At 36.8% G+C, this 25000-nt stretch overlaps 1 protein-coding gene across 4 annotated transcripts in view; it reads left to right on the forward strand.

Moving 5' to 3' along the window:
* The window catches only part of LOC115223870 (AF4/FMR2 family member lilli), a 637026-nt gene that overhangs the window by 423681 nt on the left and 188345 nt on the right, over positions 1 to 25000 (forward strand). For 3 of the 4 annotated variants that reach the window (XM_036512713.1, XM_036512712.1, XM_036512710.1), the window contains exon 3: positions 19660 to 19917. In XM_036512713.1, the coding sequence (XP_036368606.1) occupies positions 19660 to 19917 (258 nt within the window). The remainder of the gene's footprint in view (positions 1 to 19659; positions 19918 to 25000) is intronic. The other variant, XM_036512711.1, reaches the window with a different exon arrangement.

The raw sequence follows: 25000 nt of genomic DNA on the forward strand, positions 1-25000 counted from the left end.
AAATCGTAAACTTCACGACTGTAACTGTTACACTGGATAAACAAATACAGCACTTACATGACCTTGCCTTTACAGCAAGAAGTTATTGCTGTATATAAACTGGAAAATGAAACAAAATCATATTGATAGATACATTAGTTTATAGCACTACCATTCCATAGAGATTCCTCAGGGAAAAAAATAAAGCTTACCTTTAGCTGAATTATAAATCCTTTTGAAATCATCTCATTTGAAATTGCTCCTAGTTAAGTGATAGAAATTCCACATTTTAAAGTGATTTAAACTAAGATCTTCCATTGAAATTCTATGTTGGTCTGTATTCTAAACAGCAACGAAATAACAACAAAGAATTAACTAAATTCTTCATTATTTTCGAAGTTAATTGGAACAAAGGCTGTGTATTTCAACAGAAATGTGTTAACAAAAGGGTTACCAGAGAAATACAAACCAAAAATCATATCTAAACATAGCACGAGTGGAATAATGAAAGGTTAACGTATTTGTTGCCAATATTTCTCTTGAAATACACTTTACCTTTGTTTCAGTTTATTTTGAAAAATAACGAAGAATTTAGTAAAATTACTTTCTCATTATTAATCTTGTATTTGGAACATAAAATAACACGATATTTTGATGGAAGATTTTAACCCTTTTGTTGCTAAATTTTCGTTGGAATACACTTCATTATTTTCAAAACTATTCTGAAACAAAGGAAGAATTTAGCAAAATAACTTCATCGTTATTAAGCTGTTGTTTGGGAGATAAATTAACTTGAGGTTTTGATGGGAAGTTTTAATTTAAGTCTCTTTAAAACAGGAAGTTTATAGCATAAGAGCAAGGGTGATCTCAAGCAGATTGGTATCAAAAGGGTTGATTTAGAAAATTTTAAAGAACAAAAATTGTATCATACAACCGTGGGTGGTCTCAAGCGGATTGATATTAAAAACGTTAACCATTTTAAAATCTGGCTGTAATGAATTTTTCAGTCACAAATTCCTTTTTCTGATCCATCAAAGCTATGAAGTCTGATCAAAAAGGACCTGGATTGGTGCTATAAAGAGTAAACCACAACACACATCAATTTGGCATTTAATTTCCTTCAAAGGAGTCCCCTCATCATCATCATCATTGTTCGACCATGGTCGAGACAATGGAATTTACCATGCTATGCCAGACTTCACAGTCCATCATGGCATTACATAGGTCCTGTTGCTGGATGCCTGTATCCCTGGAGATTACATCAGGGTAGGAGAGTGTGCGCCCTCTGGTATTGCGAGTAGATGGCTTCCAGAGGAGAAGAGTAAAAATTGCCTCGTTTTCAGCTCTACAACAATGTCCAGCAAACTGGTCTCTCCTACCTTTCAGAAGAGATGACACAGGTGGTAGTTTCCCATATATTTGCATTTTGGTTGGATGACACTTCCACGAGAGATTTTGAGCTCTCATAAGGAGGCGAGTGTAGTTCCATCCAACTGCCTCTCAAGCTTCTTTGATAACGTCCAGGTTTCTGAGCCATGTAGTAGAATTGGTTCGACTGTGGCTTTGAAGATTTCAAGTTTGAAATCTCTACTTAGATTTGATGACCAAATCTTATGCATGTCCCCTTTTGAAGCTACACATTTTATTCAGCATTATTGCCATTGATGGAAGAATACTTGGAACTCTTGTTTTGGGATTGCCTCATCACATTTTCTTGGATTTCTTTGACATCTTGAAATCTTGTAGTAAAGATTGTTTGCTAGCATAACATGGCAATCCCGGTCTAGGATGAATGTTGCTGTAATTTAGCCCAGGGAGACATCGTCTCCAGCTGGCTATACAACATGATCTGTGTCCATACATTTTTGAGTGCCGGTGGCATGTAAAAGCACCCACTACACTCTCGGAGTGGTTGGCGTTAGGAAGGGCATCCAGCTGTAGAAACTCTGCCAGATCAGATTGGAGTCTGGTTCACCAGACCTCAGTCAAATCGTCCAACCCATGCTAGTATGGAAAGCGGACGTTAAATGATGATGATGATGATGATGATGTCTCCTGGGGGCTAAATTACAGCAACATTCATCCTAAACCAGGACTACCATGTTATGTTGGCAAAAAAAATCTTTACTACAAAGTACTATTGCTGAATATCTCTTGTTGCGAGATTTAAGAATAGTAATTTTCTAATCTTGAAATATTGTGAGGTCTAAGCCTTTGTTTTGGGGTCATAGCCATAGACCCATGATTCGTCTCCTGTTATGACTGTTTCCCAAACGTTTTTGTCTCCCTTAAAACAATCAAAGAGATCCTGCACGGCTGAAGCCCAATCTTCTTTTCGAGATGACCACACTCTACATACTTCACGGCCAAGCACTGTTATAAACAACAGAAGCAAGAGAGAACATTATAACTTGGTGAGCATGTGCGACAGAGTTCAAGGTCAGAGTTCAAGGTCAGTCTGGACCAAACAGCTTCACCCTGTGCACTTCAGCTCTGTTGCTACATCAAGAGTCCTGAAACTAAATGGTCAGACCTTTTATAATCAAACTAGCAGTATCGCATGGCGTTGCTCAGGTTTGTAAGGGAAATAAGCATTTTTAGAGAGTTATAGCCAAAAAATAGCAAAAAAATGGAAAAAAATGATGGTAAATTTTTTTTTTAGTTAAAAAAGGTGGAGTTGCGTCCCCTAGACAGTTTGTGGTTTGTGTTTCTGATTCTCGACCCCATGTCGAATTTATCGATTTTTTTCAGATCTGGGGGAACTTTTCAAAATTTCCGCTGCATTAGTTTTGAATTATGACATTGGGCTATGTGTGTGTCAAGTTTCATCAGAATCGGTTGAAAGCCGTGGTCAGGGTGAGGGTACAAGCAAACAGACACACAGAAACACACACAGACAAACTGCCGTTTATATATAGAGAGAAGAGATATGGTTACACCATGCCCAACTATTATTACATCAATTTGAAGATGAGTCCAGGAAGGTCTTGAAATGCTAAAGAACTCCAGGAACTTTGTTCCAAAACTAAACAAGAAAAACCAATAAGGAAATATATTCTAAAAAAAACCCCCAAAAACCCCCAAAAAAACCACCTGAATAAAAAAGTTTTAACTTGAACATAATTGTGTCTTCTCTGTATAACTTATTTGAAAGGAAAACCTTTACTTATATATACATACCAGTGTCTGTGTCTGTGTGTGTATATATATATATATATACATATATATACACCTTGGGCAAGTGTCTTCTAATATAGCCTCAGGCTGACCAAAGCCTTGTGAGTGGATTTGGTAGACAGAAACTGAAAGAAGCCCGTCGTATATATATATGTATGTATGTATATGTATATATATATATATATATTTATATGTGTGTGTGTGTATGTTTGTGTGTCTGTGTTTGTCCCCTCCCATTGCTTGACAACCGATGTTGGTGTGTTTACGTCCACTGTAACTCAGCTGAGGAGACCGATAGAATAAGTACTAGGCTTACAAAGAATAAGTCCTGAGGTCAATTTGTTTTGACTAAAGGTGGTGCTCCAGCATGGCCACAGTCTATGATTTTAGCAAATGGTATTATATACCCTAGTAAGTCTATATCTATCTATATACTCTTTTACTCTCTTTACTCTTTTACTTCTTTCAGTCAATTGTCTGTGGCCATAATGGAGCACTGCCTTTAGTCGAGCACATCGACCCCAGGACTTATTCTTTGTAAGCCGACTACTTATTCTATCGGTCCCTTTTGCCAAACCACTAAGTTACAGGAACGTAAACACACCAGCATCGGTTGTCAAGTGATGTTGGGGGGGACAAACACAGACACACAAACATATATACACACACACATACATATATACTTACAACGGGCTTCTTTCAGTTTCTGTCTACCAAATCCACTAACAAGGCTTTGGTTGGCCTGAGGCTATAGTAGGAGACACTTGCCCAAGGTGCCATGCAGTGGGACTGAACCCGGAACCATGTAGTTCTTAAGCAAGCTACTTACCACACAGCCACTCTTATGCCTGTACCGCATTGACTGGCCTCCGTGCTGTGGGCACGTAACAAACACCATCTGATCGTAGCCGTTCGCCAGCCTCGTCTGGCACCTGTGTGGTGGCACATAATAAAACACCGAAAACACCATCCGAGCGTGGCCGTCTGCCAGCCTCGTCTGGCACCTGTATCGGTGGCACATAAAAAACACCATCCGAGCGTGACCGTCTGCCAGCCTTGTCTGGCACCTGTGTCGGTGGCACATAAAATCACCCACTACACTCTCGGAGTGGTTGGCGTTAGGAAGGGCATCCAGCTGTAGAAACACTGCCAGATCTGACTGGCCTGGTGCAGCCTTCGGGCTTGCCAGACCCCAGTTGAACCGTCCAACCCATGCTAGCATGGAAAGCGGACGTTAAACAATGATGATGATACAAAAACTGTAATTATAATGAGATAGAACATGGAAACCTGTTGATCCTCAAAATTTATTTCTTCTTTACAATTTCATGTAGCAGCCTATTTTTATGGTTGTTACAGCCTTAAATACTAACTGCTGTGGTTAGCTGTAACCTGAAACATAACTGAGAGCCACTGCAATATCCGCCCAGATAATATATCCCTCTAAACTTATATAGTAGAGCTTGGCAGAATCCTCTGGTTTGCAAACGCTTGTAAAGCTGTCCAAATCGTGCCAGCATAGGAAACAAACATTAAATAATGATGATGATGATAATGATATAGATATTTGCTGCAAGGTGTGATGCACAAACAAAAATTAGGGTTTGGTTGTATATTCCACATTCCACTCCTCTATCCAGTGTTGATATATGCAGGGCATCAAATTACCAAATAAGCAAATTTGCAGAATAAAAACCATATAATAGTATGACTAATGCACAAAAAAGCACATTTGGTGTTTCAACCTTTAGAAAGTATACATGTGTTTCAGTAAACTGACTGACAAGATTACGCAATTGTTTGGTGAAATTACATAATCTCGCTGCACTTCATCAGTATTTGACAAAAAAGGAAAGAAGCAGGGTGTCATCTACTATAGCCCCAGGTCAACTAAAGCCTTTTGAGTGAATTTGATTGATGGAAACTGAAAGGAATCCATTGAGTATGTGTATATGGATATTTGTTTTGTGTTTCCTTGTCTTGGATTCATCTGATAGTTGTAAATGACTATCATCACTGTTATACAAGCAATATGATTCACTTCCACATTTCCACGAAAACATCTAGTCATAGGGTAGTAATATGTTACTAGGAAACAAGTGAGAGTTAACAACAGGAAAGGCATCCCAGCTGTAGAAAATCTAATCCATGCAAGCATAGATAAGTGGAATTTAAAACAATGATGAAGATAAACATACATACATACATACAAACCTGATATGTGTCCTTCAATGTTTCAATAAACAGGATGTGAGCTGGCTGCTATTTCTAACAGTATTCATAAATATCTTTGATTTTTTACTAGTTTCAATCATTAGACCGTGACCATGCTGGGGCACTGCCTTGGAGAACTTTTAGTCGAGTGAATCAACCCCTGTACTTAATTTTTGTTTCAAGATTCTTTTGCAGCACCAATAAATTGTGGGGATGTAAATAAACCAACACCAATTGTTAAGCATCGATGGAGGATAAACACACATACACACACACATATGTATATACAACAGGCTTCTTTCAGTTTTGATCTACCAGATCCACCCATAAGGCTTTGGTCAGCCCGGAGCTATAGCAGAAGACAATTACCCAAGGTGCCATTGGGTGGGATTGAACCTGGAACCATCTTGTTATTGATAATGCACCAAGGCACCATTTCTTGTATTGATACACACATCTTTAATTCATTGATAGATTCCTGATCTTTTAGATAAATCTTTAGAAATGTGGTGTGTGTGTGTTGGTGGTGGTGTTGTTTAGCCCTTGGTTAGTCCTGACCCAAGGGATCAATGATCAAAGTCATTCTAGATATGACTAGCCTGATAATATTTCTGTTCTTTTTTGGTGGTTTTCAACGCAGTCTATCTAAGAGTACACGATCCAATGTCTTCCCCTCTTGTTTTTATGAAGGGCTTAGGTGAGATGTGACTGCTATTTTTAGCAAGCTGAATGACTACAAAATGGATCCCCTCTCCCCTTTGTTCATTGTGTGTGTGTGTGTGTATGTGTTGGTGGTATTGTTTAGCCCTTGGTCAGTCTTGATATGACTAGCCTGTTAATATTTCTGTTCTTTTTTGGTGTTTTTGAATGCAGTCTATCTAAGAGTACACGATCCAATGTCTTCCTCGCTTATTTTTACGAAGGGCTTAGGTGAGATGTGACTGCTATTTTTAGCAAGCTGAATGACTACAAAATGGATCTCCCCTCCCCTTTGTCCATTATATGTGTGTGTGTATGTGTGTGTGTAAAAGTTCATTGCTGCTACCACTTCCATTTCTACTCTCACCACTACTATCCCCAGCATCATACCACTCTAACTACTACAACATGTACCATCACATACCAGCATCATCAACCCTTCCATCATCACCACCACTGCTACCACTACAGCCAATACCACCACCACCACCACTACTACCACCACAAACACTACTGTTACCAGAACCATCACCACTACCACCGCCATCACCAAAGCCACTCCTGCCCTTGTCATGACCACCCCTCCTCTAGTTGACATTTGTAAACTGAATGTCAACTTACATTCAAGTATCAACTCCCTACTTGATCCTTTGTCCCTCTACACACCCATGGAGCCACCCCTTTCCACCATCCAGCCTTCCTTCTGTGACCATCCCTCCCCACCTCTCTCTCCTCCCTGTATCCCTTCCCTCTTTCTAACATTTTGGTCAAAACAGGAATCTGTTGACTCATTCATGTGTGTGTGTGTATCTAGAGGTGTGTGTATAATCTATGTATGTGAGGATGTGTGTGTATATGTGTGTGTGTGTGTGTGTGTGTGTGCTTATATATTCTTTTACTCTTTTACTTGTAACAGCCATTTGGCACTGTGGCCATGCTGGAGCACCGCCTTTAGTCGAGCAAATCGACTCCAGGACTTATTCTTTGGAAGCCTAGTATTATTCTATCGGTCTCTTTTGCCGAACTGCTAAGTTACAGGGATGTAAACACACCATCGGTTGTCAAGTGATGTTGGGGGGGACAAACACAGTCACACAAACACATACACACACATACATATACATACATATATATATACACACACACACATATATACGATGGGCTTCTTTCAGTTTCCGTCTACCAAATCCACTCACAAGTATTTGGTCGGCACGAGGCCATAGTAGAAGAGACTTGCCTAAGGTGCCACGCAGTGGGACTGAACCCGGAACCATGTGGTTGATAAGCAAGCTACTTACCACTAAAGTCTTGTGAGTAGATTTGGTAGACAGAAACTGAAAGAAGCCCATAGTATATATGTATATATATGTGTGTGTGTGTTTGTCCCCACAAAATCGCTTGACAACCGATACTGGTGTATTTATGTCCTGTAACTTAGTGATTTGGCAAAAGAGCGATAGACTAAGTACTAGGCTTACAAAGAATAAGTCCTGGGGGTCGATTTGCTTGACTAAAGGCGGTGCTCCAGCATGGCCACAGTCAAATGGCTGAAACAAGTAAAAGAGTTAAAGAGTATATACATCCAAAGCAGGAGTTCTCAACCATTTTCTATCTATGGACCTTCTTGAATTATTTCATTCTGGTCGTATAAAGCAAAATTTTTTCAGGGGCCCTTAAAGTACTGTTGTGGATCTCCAATTTACTATATATTTTTGTAGAACCCCAAAAATCTTATATGGACCCTGGCTGAGTACAACTAAGGTGGCGAGCTGGCAGAAACGTTAGCATGCCGGGCGAAATGCGTAGCCGTATTTCGTCTGCGGCTACATTCTGAGTTCAAATTCCACCGAGGTCGACTTTGCCTTTCACCCTTTCGGGGTCGATTAAATGAGTACCAGTTACGCACTGGGGTCGATATAATCGACTTAATCCGTTTGTCTGTCCTTGTTTGTCCTCTCTGTGTTTAGCCCCTTGTGGGTAATAAAGAAATAGTTATTTCGTCAGCCGCTACGTTCTGAGTTCAAATTCCACCAAGGTCGACTTTGCCTTTCATCCTTTCAGGGTTGATAAATTAAGTATCAGTTATGCACTGGGGTCGATATAATCGACTTAATCCGTTTGTCTGTCCTTGTTTGTCCTCTCTGTGTTTAGCCCCTTGTGGGTAGTAAAGAAATAGGTATAGCCGAAGGAATTACAAACAGTAACTTTCTCTCACCCTCTCTCTCTCTTTTCATATGTCTATCTGTTTCTCACTCTCTTTCTCTCTCTCCTCTCTTTGTCTTTCTCTCTCTCTCTCTGTTTATCTCTGCATTTTTTTTTCCTGAGGGGTTTGTGGGGTGAGGCAGCTTTCTTTCTTATTTTTCCTTTTTTTTTTTTACATTTTATGCATAAAAATGCTTGAATAGTTCGAAATGTCCATTCCATCAAATCAACATTATCCGTCTCTCATTTCCATCATCATCATCATCAGTAGCAGCATTACCATCGTCATTGTAACCATCCCCACCACCATAAACATCAGCATCATCATCATCAACTCTGCTCTCCTCATCCTCCTCATCATCATCACTATTGTCATCGTCATCACAATCACCACTGTTCTCATGCTCCTCCTCCTCATCATCATCACCATCATCATTATCACCATCATCATCATCATCATCATCATCATCAATGTCAACCACAATAACATGAAGGTTGGGGTGGGGAAGGAGAGGATCAGAAGCAGAAGGCCGGGGGGGGGTGGAAAGAAAGAAAGGAAGAAAGAGAAGATACAAAAAAAAAAACAAGAGAAAAGATGATGTTGGCATGGCAACCAGAGGGAGGAACTGATGGTGAGAGGAAAGGGAGGAGGGGAAGTGGTGGTTGTGGGGGTGAGGGTGTTTGTTGGGGGGGATGGGAAACAGATGGTGTGGGTGGAGACCTTAAGCAAGTGCCTTTGATTTGTGTGTGTGTGTGAATGTTGTATGATGTGTGTGTGTGTGTGTATGTTATAATGTGTTTGGTGTGTATGGTATGTGTATGGAGCATTGTAGATGTGCGTGTGTGTATACAGTATGTGTCCCCCCAATGTGTATGTATGTTATGGTGTGTGTATGTATATATGTATGGTGTATGTATGATGTATATGTGTATAAGGTGTGTATGTGTGTGTATGTAAGATTATATATATATGTGTGTGTGTGTGTATAAGGTTTGTTGTGTGTGTGTATGGTATGTGTGTGTGTGTAAGATGTGTATATATATATGTGTGTGTGTGTGTGTATAAGGTATGTTGCGTGTGCATATGGTATGTGTGTATGTAAGATGTATATGTATGTGTATATAAGGTATGTATGTTGTGTGTATGTGTGCATGTATGGAATGTGTGTGTGTGTGTGTGTGTGTAACTATAGTAGGCCATACCAGTAATTATAACTGACATTTCCATGACACATCAGTCTACTTGCGAAAATTGGTCCAGTGATGGGGGTAAAGCTGGTGGTGGTAATTAATGTTGTTTAACCCCAGGCCAATCCTGTTCTAACAGACCTAACATGATCAAAGGCATTCCAAATGTGACCATCCTCTGATAAAAGCTATATCTAAGACCACAATAGCTACTCTTTTACTCTATTACTTGTTTCAGTCATTTGACTGTGGCCATGCTGGAGCACGGCCTTTAGTCGGGCAAATCGACCCCAGTACTTATTCTTTGTAAGCCTAGTACTTATTCTTTCGGTCTCTTTTGCCGAACTGTTAAGTTAGCGGGATGTAAACACACCAACATCAGTTGTCATATATATACACATATATACGATATGCTTCTTTCAGTTTCCGTCTACCGAATCCACTCGCAAGGCTTTGGTCAGCCCGAGGCTATAGTAGAAGACATTTGCCCTAGATGCCACACAGTGGGACTGAACCCGGAACCATGTGGTTGGTAAGCAAGCTACTAACCACACAGCCACTCCTACGCCTTGTGCCTTTTTTTTTTAAATGGCTAAGTGGTTAAGAACCTTGCTTTACAACTGCCTGGCTTTGAGTTCAGTCCCACTCTGTGGCACTGTGGGTGTCTTCTACTAAAGCCCTTGGCCAACCAATACCTTGTGAGTGAATTTGGTTGACAGAACCTGTGCGGAAGCCTGTCTGAAGAAAGAAAATGTGATGACAACAGAATAGAAGATTATTTTATGAGCTTTATTAGCTTCCAACTGTTCCTGCTATAAAATGCAATGCACTCATAGTTGAGCACCAACACCTTATTGCTTCATCAGAGCCTCAAATAAGAAAATAAAATGACAAGAGAATAAGAAATTATGTTGTGAATTTCATTAGCTTACAGTTGTTTCTGCTACAAGTTGCAATGTGCACATCGTTGAGCACTTGTGTATTACCCTATAGCATCTTCAGAGCATTTTATTTTTTTTTGGCTTTTGAAGCTGTAGTGATGCTATGGTGTAATACACAAGTGCTCAACTATGGGTGCATTGCAGCTTGTAGCAAACCAGGCAACCACTTAGAAGTTCTAGGTTACTTGACAATCTCTGCATCTGTTTTAGTTTATGACTATTTACTCTTTGAATGTGGTTAGTCTTGCTGTTGTGTGTGTGTGTGTATAGGTATGTGCTACAAATATTTGTGTCAATCAATCTCTCTCTCTATATATATATATATGCCTATCTATCCATCCATCCGCTATCTATCTATCTATCTATCCATCTATCTGTCTGTATATATATATTATGTATACATACATGCACATGTGTTTAAATATATGCATGTGTATATACGTATGTAGACATGAGTGTATATACATATATGTGCGTGTGTGTGTGTGCATATGTCAGTATGTATGTATATATATACATACAAAGGGTGTTGACACATGAATACCTACCCATATTATATATATATATATATATTCCGTGTATATTTAAACACACCCATGTCCTTTTAAACATGCTTAAAATACATATGAACATAAGTATGTTTAAACACATAATTTGATGTGTATATGAGTAGTATAAATTATATATACACACATGCATATAATTTCTGGAACCTAGTTTTATACATACCGTGTTATTTCTACTACACAAACACACACACTATATATATATATATATATATGTATATATATATATAAGTGTAAACACACAGGCATATGCTTATATACACCCACTTGATGCTGAGGTTGATGGCGGATAATTGTGGGTTATATTGATTAACAAATTCTGGCTTAATTGTTTGATAATTTGGAGTATTTTTGGTGGTGATGGGCGGTGGTCATGGTGATGGGCGGTGGTCGTGGTGTGTATATATGTGTTTGCATACACGTGCTTGTGTTTTTGTGTATATGTATACTTGGGTGGTGTGTGTGTGTGTGTGTGTTCACATACTCATGCGTGTGTGTGTTTGTGTACATGTTTGTTTGTGTTCAAATACACTTGTGTTTGTGTGTGTATAAATATGTATATATATATATATATATTGGTGTATGTGTGTGTATAAATATGTATAATATATATGTGTGTATGTGTGTGTATAATATGTATATATATATTGTGTGTTGGGTATAATATGTAAATATATATATATGTGTGTATGTGTGTGTATAAATATGTATATATATGTGTGTGTGTGTATAAATATGTATATATATATATGTGTGTATGTGTGTGTATAAATATGTATATATATATGTGTGTGTGTGTATAAATATGTATATATATATATATGTGTGTGTATGTGTGTGTATAAATATGTATATATATATGTGTGTGTGTGTATAAATATGTATATATATATATGTGTGTATGTGTGTGTATAAATATGTATATATATATGTGTGTGTGTGTATAATATGTATATATATGTGTGTGTATGTGTGTGTATAAATATGTATATATATATGTGTGTGTGTGTATAAATATGTATATATATATATATGTGTGTATGTGTGTGTATAAATATGTATATATATATGTGTGTGTGTGTATAAATATGTATATATATATGTGTGTGTGTGTATGTGCGTGTATAAATATGTATATATATGTGTGTGTGTGTATAAATATGTATATATATATATGTGTGTATGTGTGTGTATAAATATGTATATATATATGTGTGTATGTGTGTGTATAAATATGTATATATATATATATGTGTGTATGTGTGTGTATAAATATGTATATATATATATGTGTGTATGTGTGTGTATAAATATGTATATATATATGTGTATGTGTGTGTATAAATATGTATATATATATGTGTGTGTGTGTGTATAAATATGTATATATATATATGTGTGTATGTGTGTGTATAAATATGTATATATATATGTGTGTGTGTGTATAAATATGTATATATATATATATGTGTATGTGTGTGTATAAATATGTATATATATATGTGTGTGTGTGTGTATAAATATGTATATATATATATGTGTGTGTGTATGTGCGTGTATAAATATGTATATATATGTGTGTGTGTATATAAATATGTATATATATATATATGTGTGTGTATAAATATGTATATATGTGTGTGTGTATAAATATGTATATATGTGTGTGTATATAAATATGTATATATATATGTGTGTGTGTGTATAAATATGTATATATATATAGATGTGTGTGTGTATAAATATGTATATATATATATGTGTGTGTGTGTATAAATATGTATATATATATATGTGTGTATGTGTGTGTATAATATGTATATATATATGTGCGTGTGTGTATAAATATGTATATATATATATGTGTGTGTATGTGCGTGTATAAATATGTATTATATGTGTGTGTGTGTATAAATATGTATATATATATATGTGTGTAGTGTGTGTATAAATTGTATATATATATGTGTGTATGTGTGTGTATAAATATGTATATATATATATGTGTGTATGTGTGTGTATAAATATGTATATATATATATGTGTGTATGTGTGTGTATAAATATGTATATATATATGTGTATGTGTGTGTATAAATATGTATATATATGTGTGTGTGTGTGTGTATAAATATGTATATATATATGTGTGTATGTGTGTGTATAAATATGTATATATATATGTGTGTGTGTGTATAAATATGTATATATATATATGTGTGTGTGTGTATAAATATGTATATATATATATATGTGTGTATGTGTGTGTATAAATATGTATATATATGTGTGTGTGTGTGTGTATATATGTATATATATATATGTGTGTATGTGTGTGTATAAATATGTATATATATGTGTGTGTGTGTGTATAAATATGTATATATATATATATATATGTGTGTATGTGTGTGTATAAATATGTATATATATGTGTGTATGGTGTGTGAAATATGTATATATATGTGTGGTGTGTGTTGTATAAAATATGTATATATGTGTGTGTGGTGTATAAATATGTATATATATGTGTGTGTGTGTGTATAAAAATGTATATATATGTGTGTGTGTGTGTGTATAAATATGTATATATATGTGTGTGTGTGTGTATAATATGTATATATATGTGTGTGTGTGTGTGTATAATATGTATATATATGTGTGTGTGTGTGTGTATTAATATGTATATATATGTGTGTGTGTGTGTATAATATGTATATATATATATGTGTGTGTATGTGCATGTATAATATGTTATATAGTGTGTGTGTGGTATAAATGTATTATATATATGTGTGTGTGTGTGTTATAAATATGTATATATATCTAATGTGTGTATGTGTGTGTATAAATATGTATATATATGTGTGTGTGTGTATAATATGTATATATTATATGTGTGTATGTGTGTGTATAAATATGTATATATATGTGTATGTGTGTGTATAAAAATGTATATATATTATGTGTGTGGTGTGTATAAATATGTATATATATATATGTGTGTATGTGTGTGTATAAATATGTATATATATATATATATATATATGTGTGTGTGTGTGTGTGCTTGAACTTCTATATATGTGTGTCTGTGTTCATATATACATGTGTGTGTGTGTGTTTGTGTTTACATGTGCATTTGTTGTGTGATTGCCTGTACATCTGTATATGGGCACATGTACATCTGTCTATGTGTTTGCATATGTATGTGTGCTTGTGTGTACCTAAGCTTCTCTGTGTGTGTGTGTGTGTGTGTGTGGTAGAAGATCAGGAGCTGAGTGTGGGCAGTAAGTAATTTTGCTCCAAGGGTGGATGCTGGCTTTCTGGTGCAAGATGATGATGATGTGTGTGTGAGGGGGGGGTGGGTCCATGTAATTTGGGTAATTTGGGTAACCTGCGTCTGTGTGTGAGAGGGGTGTAAGTGTGTGTATATATATATATGTATATATATATGTTTGGGTGAGAGACAGTGTGACTCTGCGTGTGTATGTGAGAGAGAAAAATCTGACCCTCTGTGTGTATGTGTGTGCATGTGTGTGTATATGTGAGAGAAAGTCAGACTCTGTGTGTGTATGTGTGATGGGCAGGGGGCGGGTCTGGAAGGTATCGTTGGATGGTATGTTGTGAGAAGGGGTCTCCACTGATGGATGGCTGGTGTTCATGGGTGGTAGTAGTGGCGGGGGGGGATGGGAAACTGTAGTCACTCCCCATCATACCCTTACCCTACCCTGCAATTGAACCAAGTTCGGCAGAATCGGTGGGGTGGGTGGGCTGATCAACTGTTTTTTTCTTTTTTTTTTTGTTTTTACTGGGAGTAGTATGATTCCAAATAAAGAAAACATTTGATAATTTGTTTGTTTTATCTTTGTTTTTTTTTGTGCTTTTGGTTTGGATTTTGGTGTATTTTTTTTTTGTCTTTCCCCACAAAACTTCTTTCATATAAGTTTATTAGCGGGAGTCTGTTGGATTACCGAGAGAGCCATAACTTCATCCTTTTATACATATATATATATGTATATATATATATATCTACACACACACTAAGATATATATATATATATGTATATATATATATATGTATATATATATATATTTCTACACACACATACATACATACACATATTCATCCCTCAATAACGGTTTATTCCTCTGATCCATTCTGCATCAAATCATGATACGGCCGACATTTATAAAGGTTTGGATTTATTTTCTCGTTCACTATTTTGTGATGCAAAACATCATCATCATCATCATCATCACCATAATGTTCATGTTTCCATGCTTCCACGGGTCGGACGGAATTGGTCAAGGTATATTTTTCTATGGTCAAATTATATGTGTTTGTGTGGCTGTGTGGTTAACAAGCTAGCTTTTGTAATCTCCGAGTTCTGGGTTCATTCTTACTGTGCTATATTACCTCGATCAAGTGTCTTCTGTTATAGCCCCGGGAAGCTATGTGGAAGCACACTGTGTTTATGTTTACCATAAATCCTCGAATATAGTCCGCACTTGAGTATAATATGCAGGGGATTTTTAGGGGGCTGTACCTCTGAAAAACCTAAACCACGTGTATGATACGCACCTCATCTCTAACTTGAGTCAAGGAGGTCTATATAATGTCTTTGGTTTGTAAAACTGTATACAATAACGTCCTTTATTATTATTGTTTTTTTTTTTTTTACTTGTTTTAGTCATTTGACTGCAGCCAAGCTGGAGCACCGCCTTTAATCGAGCAACTCGACCCCGGGACTTATTCTTTTGTAAGCCCAGTACTTATTCTATCGGTCTCTTTTGCCAAACTGCTAAGTAACGGGGACATAAACACACCAGCATCGGTTGTCAAGCAATGCTAGGGGGACAAACATAGATACACAAACACACACACACATATATATATATATATACATATATACGACGGGCTTCTTTCAGTTTCTGTCTACCAAATCCACTCACAAGGCTTTGGTCAGCCCAAGGCTATAGTAGAAGACACATGCCCAAGGTGCCACGCAGTGGGACTGAACCTGGAACCATGTGGTTGGTAAACAAGCTACTTACCACACAGCCACTCCTGCGCCTATATATAACATAATGCAAACGTGTAGCTTTTTTGTGCATTTTGTTTGAAGAAAATAATGAAATAACAGTAAGAGCGCTTGACCCTTTTGATACCAACCTGGCTAAACACAGAGGGGACAAACAAGGACAGACAAACGAATTAAGTCGCTTACATCGACCCCTGTGCATATCAGGTACTTAATTTATTGACCCCCGAGAGGATGAAAGGCAAAGTCGACCTCGGCGGAATTTGAAACCAGGGCGTAACGATAGACGAAATACCACTAAGCATTTCGCCCGGCGCACTAACGTTTCTGCCAGCTCGCCGCCTTCAAATGTATGTATATATAGGTGCGGGTGTGGCTGTGTGGTTCACAAGTTTGCTTCCTAATCACATGGTTCCAAGTTCAATCCCACTGTATGGCAATTTACATACATTCACATATATATTTACATACATACATTCATATATATATATATATATATATATATCATCATCATCGTTTAACGTCCACTTTCCATGCTAGCATGGGTTGGATGGGTCGACCGGGGTCTGGGAAGCCTGGAGGCTGCACCAGGCCCAGTCTGATCTGGCAGTGTTTCTACAGCTGGATGCCCTTCCTAACACCAACCACTCCATGAGTGTAGTGGGTGCTCTTTACGTGCCACTGGCACAGGTGCCAGGCAAGGCTGGCAATGGCCACGATCGTTTGGTGTTTTTTACATGCCACCGGCACGGAGGCCAGTCAAGGTGTAGCTGGCAACGGCCACGTTTGGATGATTCTTTTACGTATATATATATATATACACACATACATGTATATCTAATCCACAAGTCATAATTAAATGCCTTCTAAAGAAAACTGTAAGGAAACCTTCTAGATTGCATTTTATATTCTGCATTGCCGTCTCTCTCTCTCTCTCTCTCTCTCTCTCCATCTTTGAAGTTTTTGTATTTCACACTAAGTCTGATTGATTTATGATGGGCAGCATAATTGTGTTGTGTGTGTGTGTGTGGTTATATATGTGTGTGTATGTGTGTATGCGTGTATGTGTATATGTGTATGTGTGTATATGTGTGTGTGTGTATATGTGTGTGTATATGTATATGCGTGTATATGTGTGTATATGTGTTTGTGTATGCATGTGTGCATGTACATGTGCTTTTTATATATGTATATATATGTCTATATAACTATGTCACTATATTTGTATGTGTATGTATATACATATGTGCACACACGTGTGTGTGTTTGCGTATATATGTATGCATGTATAAATAAACACACACACACATATATATGCATACATATATATATATATATACATGCACACACACATATATATACATATACACACGCAGACACACATATATGCACACATATATATACATGTACACACACACACATATATGCACACACACATATATATATATATATACATATACACACACATATATGCACACACATATATATATATATACATATATACACACACACACATATATGCACACATATATATACATGTACACACACACACATATATGCACACATATATATATATATATATACATATACACACACATATATGTACACACATATATATATATATATACATATATACACACACACACACACATATATGCACACATATATATACATGTACACACACACACATATATGCACACATATATATATATATATACATATACACACACATATATGTACACACACATATATATATATATACATATATACACACACACACACACACATATATGCACACATATATATACATATATAGACACGCACAGACACACATACCCATCAATACATAAATGGGCCTCAGTCATTCATATTTATGCATTTCATTAAAAAAAACGACTGTGTTTGAGTTTCATCTTTTTTTTTTTTTCATATTTTATATTTTTCATATCTGCAGCAAAAAAAAAAAAAACCCCAAAAAACTCCCCCCTAAAAAACCCCAACACACGAAAGAAGCAAACTGATAAGAAAATATATTTAAAAAAAAATGCTCGTGTGCATGTGTATGCATATGTGATGATGATGATGATGATGGTGATGGTGATGGTGATGATGGTGATGATGATAATTAACAATGCAGGTCATGTGTCTTATTATCTGTGTTCATGAAGCCACATGCAGCTAGTTGCACTTTTACCTATCACAGCTGCAATATGATTGCGGTTTTGTCTTATCGTTATCATCTTGGTCGGCGGTAGCGGCGTCATCGTCGTCATCATGGTTGCCACCATTTTCATCATCATCATCATTGCCGTACATCACTACCACCATCATTAGTATTAGCGTTATCATTGACATTATCGTCATCATCTTCATCATCATCATCATCGTTAGGATCAATTTTCTCCTGCACCTTCTCCCCATCATGATCATCGTCCCACCACCACCACCATCATCATTATCATTGCCACTACCATTGCCATTGCTACCACTCACCACCGCCGTTGCTACCACTGTCGTCTTCATCAGTACCACCACTAACCACTACTACCACCACCACCAACAACATTACTACCACAACGACCACCACAACCATCATCATCAGCAGCAGCAGCACTGTTACAGCCACCACCATCATCATTGTCATCATCATCATCATCAACATCATTGTATATCTGCTATCATTGTTATCGTTTTCTTTTTGTTTTTAGTTGATATTGGTTTTGTTACTGCTGCACCCCCCCCCCGCTCTTCCCTCCTTTCCAGCTTCCCCCACCCCCCACTCCTCCATCACCTTAACCTCTTTGTGTTTATTTATTGATTAATCAGTTCGCCGCATTGCTGGATGCTTTGATACAATCAATTCCTATGATAACAACAACAACAATAACAATAACAAAAAAAACAATACATTAAAAAAATATTATATACAAAAAAAACAACCCAAAGATACAAGAACATCCATTCCCACCCCCCGGTGCCAACCTCCCTCGTATCTCATATCCAAAGCAAGAATTACTATTTGTGCTAACCCAACACATTTCCAATGGCAGCTGTAATCTTCCGATGTATGCTTCTTGTAGTGTTTGACTGGAACGCAACAGTGCTAGATTCCATTTACCGAAATGTTAGAAATACTTTTCAATAAAAGAAGTCACATGGTACATAACATCTCTGATATTCTTGGCAGAATCGTTAGCATGCCGGGCGAAATGCGTAGCCGTATTTCGTCTGCTGTTACGTTGTGAGTTCGAATTCCGCCGAGGTCAACTTTGCCTTTCATCCTTTCGGGGTCGATTAAATTAAATAAGTACCAGTTACGCTCTGGGGTCGATATAATCGACTTAATCCGTTTGTCTGTCCTTGTTTGTCCTCTCTGTGTTTAGCCCCTTATGTGTAGTAAAGAAATAGGTATTTCGTCTGCCGTTGCGTTGTGAGTTCAAATTCTGCCGACGTTGACTTTGCCTTTCATCCATTTGGGGTCGATAAATTAAGTACCAGTTACGCACTGGGTTGATGTAATCGACTTAATCCGTTTGTCTGTCCTTGTTTGTCCCCCTCTATGTTTAGCCCCTTGTGACCAATAAAAAAAAATATATACTACTACTACTACTGCTACTACTGTTGTTATAATTGTTTTTTTGTTTCTTTGCAGCACATGGTGCAAAACCAGATGACCCCAACATATCAATATGCACAGACTGGGCTGGAAGAGTACCACCATCAAGTGGTAAGCCAGGCGCCGACAGTGTCTGCTGCCGGTGCCGCTGTTGCAGACCCCGCTGCCCAGTTTAAAGCAGAGCAAGCCACAGTGTACGCGACAGCAGCAACAGTAGTGCCGCCTCCGTCCAACGGGGGTGTCGGAGTTGTCCCTGGCGTGGAGCAGCAGACGGTAAGAAGTCGACCCATACATGTACGTCAGTATCTGATCTTCTTTTGTAGCATGTTTCTTGCTGAAATACTCAAATACTCTCTCTCTCCGCTTGAGAGGGTTTGGCTGGTTGCAGTGGTTTGCTGTTTCGGTTTTCAGTACTCCTTTTAAAGTTTTCTTAATCATCTTCTTCATCTTGCTTATATTGTCAAAAACAAAACCCCAAAAAAAAATTACCGAAAACAAAAAAAAAATGAGCCAAAAACGGAAAAAAAAAATTTCGATCAACTGAACTTAATCAAGTTGTCTCCCTTGCTTGGTGTTTATTTTCTTTCCTTCTTTTATAATTTTCTTGATTTTGAACACATCTATGGGGAGTTTTTGTGTACTAATGGCTTGAATAATAATTTGTGAGTAAATCTAAGATCTAAAAAATATCCGTGTGTCTTCCAATTGGTGTTTAAAATCTGGTCCTCCATAGACTACAGCCCTATCTATAGCAGTGCTTCTCAAAATGAGCAGTATCCAGTACTGCTCTCTGTGCAAATGGTTGGCAGGGGAATTTGTCTTTTATGGGTGCTGAAGACAAAAGAGCCAGTGGAAGACAATAACATGTCTGTCCAGATTTTAGTTAAGTCTTTGATTTCTTTCAAATTTTAGCACAAAGCCAGCAAGTTTTGCGGGGAGGGGTAAGGTGATTACATTGACCCCAATGCTCAGTGAACTTAAGAAGGATGAAAAAGGCAAGATCAACTTCAACAGAATTTGAAACCAGAACATGAAGACAGATGATGCTCCCCCACTACTTCTGCTCGTGATCAGAGCATATCGTCAGCCACTAAGGGACATGCTCAACTGGTTACGGTCAAACAACTGACTAGCAAATCTGTGGTATTGAGCAGAATATTTGCTGTAGCCCATCTTTTATACCATCATATAATGCACCCTTTTTAAAGCCTAGCCAAGTGTTGAAAGGAATTCTTTGGGGTTTGGATAATTCACCTCTGGAAACATGGGTGGTTCTTTCAACATCCTTAAACAATCCTTATTCAAGGACCTTTTGAGCGGGAATGGCTACTCAACCAGAAGAAAATTCTAACTGGGCCCCACCTTTAAGGTCATGTGCTGTTATCTTGATAGGAGATCACAATGTTGCGCACATATGGTTGTGATGCATGTGCCTAGTGTACCCTTATCAGACGGGTAGTCATGATGGGTATACTAGGCTTTGTATATTTTACCCCAGTGTCACTTTGATGGCATGCACTGCTCTCTCACTCAATAATAATAATAATATTATTAATTATTATAATTAGTAATATTATTGTTAGTTTAAAAATAAATAAATGTGCCATTTTAAAACCTAGCCAGGCTCATTGGCTCGGTATCACATTTTCTATGGCGTATGTGTTCCCTAGCTGGACGGGACGCCAGTCCATCACAGCATTACTAATTTTTGCCAGCTGAGTGGACTGGAGCAAAGTGGAATGAAGTGTTTTGCTCAAGAACACAACGCATCGCTCGGTCCAGGAATTGAAACCACAATCTTACGATCATGATGCTGATACCCTAACCACTAATCCATGTGCCTCCTCTATTATTAGTTCATACACATACACACATGCATACTGCCTATACTTATAGTATCTGTATATAGTATATGGTACTATGGTGAATCCTCACCCATGAGGTGTAGCAGTATTTTTTAGTGGGTACTGACGACAAAAGGGACACTACAGAGCAACATTTAAATATTAGCTTCAAAATAATTAATTAACTAACTAATAAGGATGTTGATGATCCTTTCTATTATAGGCACATGGCCTGAAAATTGGGATGGGGTTAGTTGATTACATCGACCCCAGTACACAACTGGTACTTATTTCAATGACCTCAAGAGGATGAAAGGCAACTTTTTATATGTGTATAATAAAATTAAAGTTTAAGAAATATTTTCAAAATTTGCTGGTATTACCATACATGTAATAAAGGCAGCCACCACCTAAAGCATTCTGTGTGCCTATACATGGATTGTACAAACAACATGTGGTATATTTAATTTTGCTGAAAGTTTTAAAAGCATGTTTGTACAAGAAAAAAAAAAAGGGTGATAAATTTTGAGAAGCACTGGTTTATACGTGATCAATCAAAACTTTTCGATCATTTGATCTTATTGGAGTTAACTCCCTTGTTTGTATTTTTTAAAACATGAGCTGGTGGAGACTTTTTTTGTCTACTAATAAATTAATTGCTTTGAAAAATCTCAGTTGATCGAAGTTATTATTATTAAACTCACTGTATAATTAATGAGAGTCTCTTAATTCTTGTTTATATTTTGTGCAATTCTCCCACCCTCAAGCTATTTTCATTCTGCCATATTGCTTATATATCAAATAATATTATATATTTATATATATATATATATTAATTATACTATATAATATACATTTTATATATTATTATATATTACATATATAATATGTAATATTATTATATATTATTATTAATATATCAATTAGATATTATATATCTATTAAATATATATAATATATATATATATTACTAATAGTATTATATAATAACAACTATATATTATATATATATATAAACTATATAATATATATATATATATATATATATAGAAAACTATATATATAATATATATATATAAATATATATATATATATATATATATATATATATATGAAAACTTTCCTTTGAATAACCTTCCTTTTTATTTAGCCAGCAAGGTTGAATTTGTGGGAAATTTTGCTGTTATTTCTAGCATGTCTGTCACTGAAATAACTAAATACTTGTCTTTTGAGAAACTTTTTTTTTCTGGTTACGGTGGTTGGTTTGTTTTCTCTTTATGTCTCCCTCTTTTTTTTTTTACTTGTTGTTCTTCTTGTTCTATTTAATGTCAGTGCTTGTCCCCTCTTTCTTTCCCTCTATTTCCTTCCATTTACGCTTTCAGCATTTCAACGATCCGATCCTTTTTCATGGAACGGACCCAGGGAGTTTGTCTGGTTTGGACGGTTGTCATCATCATCGTCGTCGTCGTTGTTTTTGTTGTTGTTTTTGTTGCTTCTGGTGATGTCGTTGTTGTTTTAGCCCCAGGTCAGCTGTCCTTGATCCAGCAAAGACCTGTTTTGTTTTATCTCTCTACTATCTGTTTCAGTCATTGAATTACAGCCATACTGGAGCACTGCCTTGAAGGGTATTAGTCAAACAATTCAACCCCAGGACTCCTTTATTTTAAACCTAGTACTCATTCTATTAATCTCATTTGCTGAACCGCTAAGTTATGGGGACATAAACATAGAAACACCAGTTGTCAAAAGGTGATGGGGGGCGGCGGACAAATGCAGACCCCCCCCATATTATATATATATATAAGGCAAAGAAAAAAATGGAGAAGATAATTAACAAACATCATCCTGCAAACATTGATTGGTTTTTGCAGGCTGACGTTTATTAATTAATTATCTTTTCCATTTTCTTCTTTGCCTTATAAATTCTGGGTAAATTTTTGCTTTACCCCAACTCATACGAAGTATTTAATTACACTATTGCCTTATAACAGGGAGCATTTGGATATAAACACATAGGTATACATCCAGTAGTATACTGGATATTTGTTATCCCTTAGATGGTTGTTTAACCTCTAACTCATATAGATGTGTGTGTATATATATATATATATATATATATCACTGTGATCACCATGACCGACCAGTCTATCAGATGTTGCTACACATCACTGGTCACAATGCGCTTCGCATTGTTTTAGCCTTCAATTGACGCCACCCCGCTGGCCAAGCGGGCAGGCCAACAGAGGAAAGGGTGAGAGAAAGTTGTGGCGAAAGAGTACGGCAGGATCGCCACCACGCCCTGAAGGAGCCTCGTGGACCTTTAGGTGTTTTCGCTCGATAAACACTCACAACGCCTGGTCTGGGAATCGAAACCGCGATCCTACGACCGCGAGTCCGCTGCCCTAACCACTGGGCCATTGCGTCTACACATGTATATATATATATATATATATTATATATATATAACCAAAAAGGGTACGGCGCCGCTATATTATATATATATATATATATATATATATATATATATATGTATATGTAAAAAATACAAACTGGGACAAGAATGCAAAACATTTAGAAGACGATACAAAAAACACGGACGGGACATTCGAAGCCTTCAATCTTCAGTCTTCTAAATGTTTTGCGTTCTTGTCCCAGTTTGTATTTTTTTACATATACATATATATACACACACACACACACACACACACACACACACACACACATATATATATATATACATATACGATGAGCTTCTTTCAGTTTCTCACCATCATTTCTTTGTTTCAGACAGTTTACATATGGGATTATATTATACATTTCTTTTTTGTTTGTTTTTTTTCAAACCAGTAAAATGTGATATTTGAGTGAAATTCAGCTTCTTTTTCTAGCAGATTCTGTGTCCATTTAGAAGCACTCCCGTTGCTTCTATGTTAAAAGATAGAAAAATAGAGATGAGGTGGGGGAAAATAATCTGAAGCCAAGACATGCAAGAGTTGCTCCCCTTGCAAGCGCTTGGTAGCTTGGTACTTTTCTCTGTTTATAATTTCATGTGTAAAGGTGTTTGTATGGAATTATATACGTATATATATGTATATGTACGTTCATCCAATATATATATGTGTATAATATAAATATATATATATATATATATATATATATTATATATATTTACTATATGTACACATACGTATAAATGTATATATAATATTCTTTTACTTGTTTCAGTCATTTTGACTGCAGCCATGCTGGAGCACCGCCTTTAGTCGAACAAGTTGACCCCAGGACTTATTCTTTGAAAGCCTAGTACTTATTCTGTCGGTGTCTTTTACTGAACTGCCAAGTTATGGGGACACAAACACACACAGAAAAACAAAAACATGCATATACATATGTTATATATATATATATATTGCTTTACTGCCCACAAGGGGCTAAACATATAGGGGACAGACAAAGGGATTAAGTCAATTACATCGACCCCAGTGCGTAACTGGTACTTAATTTATCGACCCCGAAAGGATGAAAGGCAAAGT

This window comes from Octopus sinensis, linkage group LG24 (assembly GCF_006345805.1).
Source record: "Octopus sinensis linkage group LG24, ASM634580v1, whole genome shotgun sequence".
Lineage (NCBI taxonomy): Eukaryota > Metazoa > Mollusca > Cephalopoda > Octopoda > Octopodidae > Octopus > Octopus sinensis.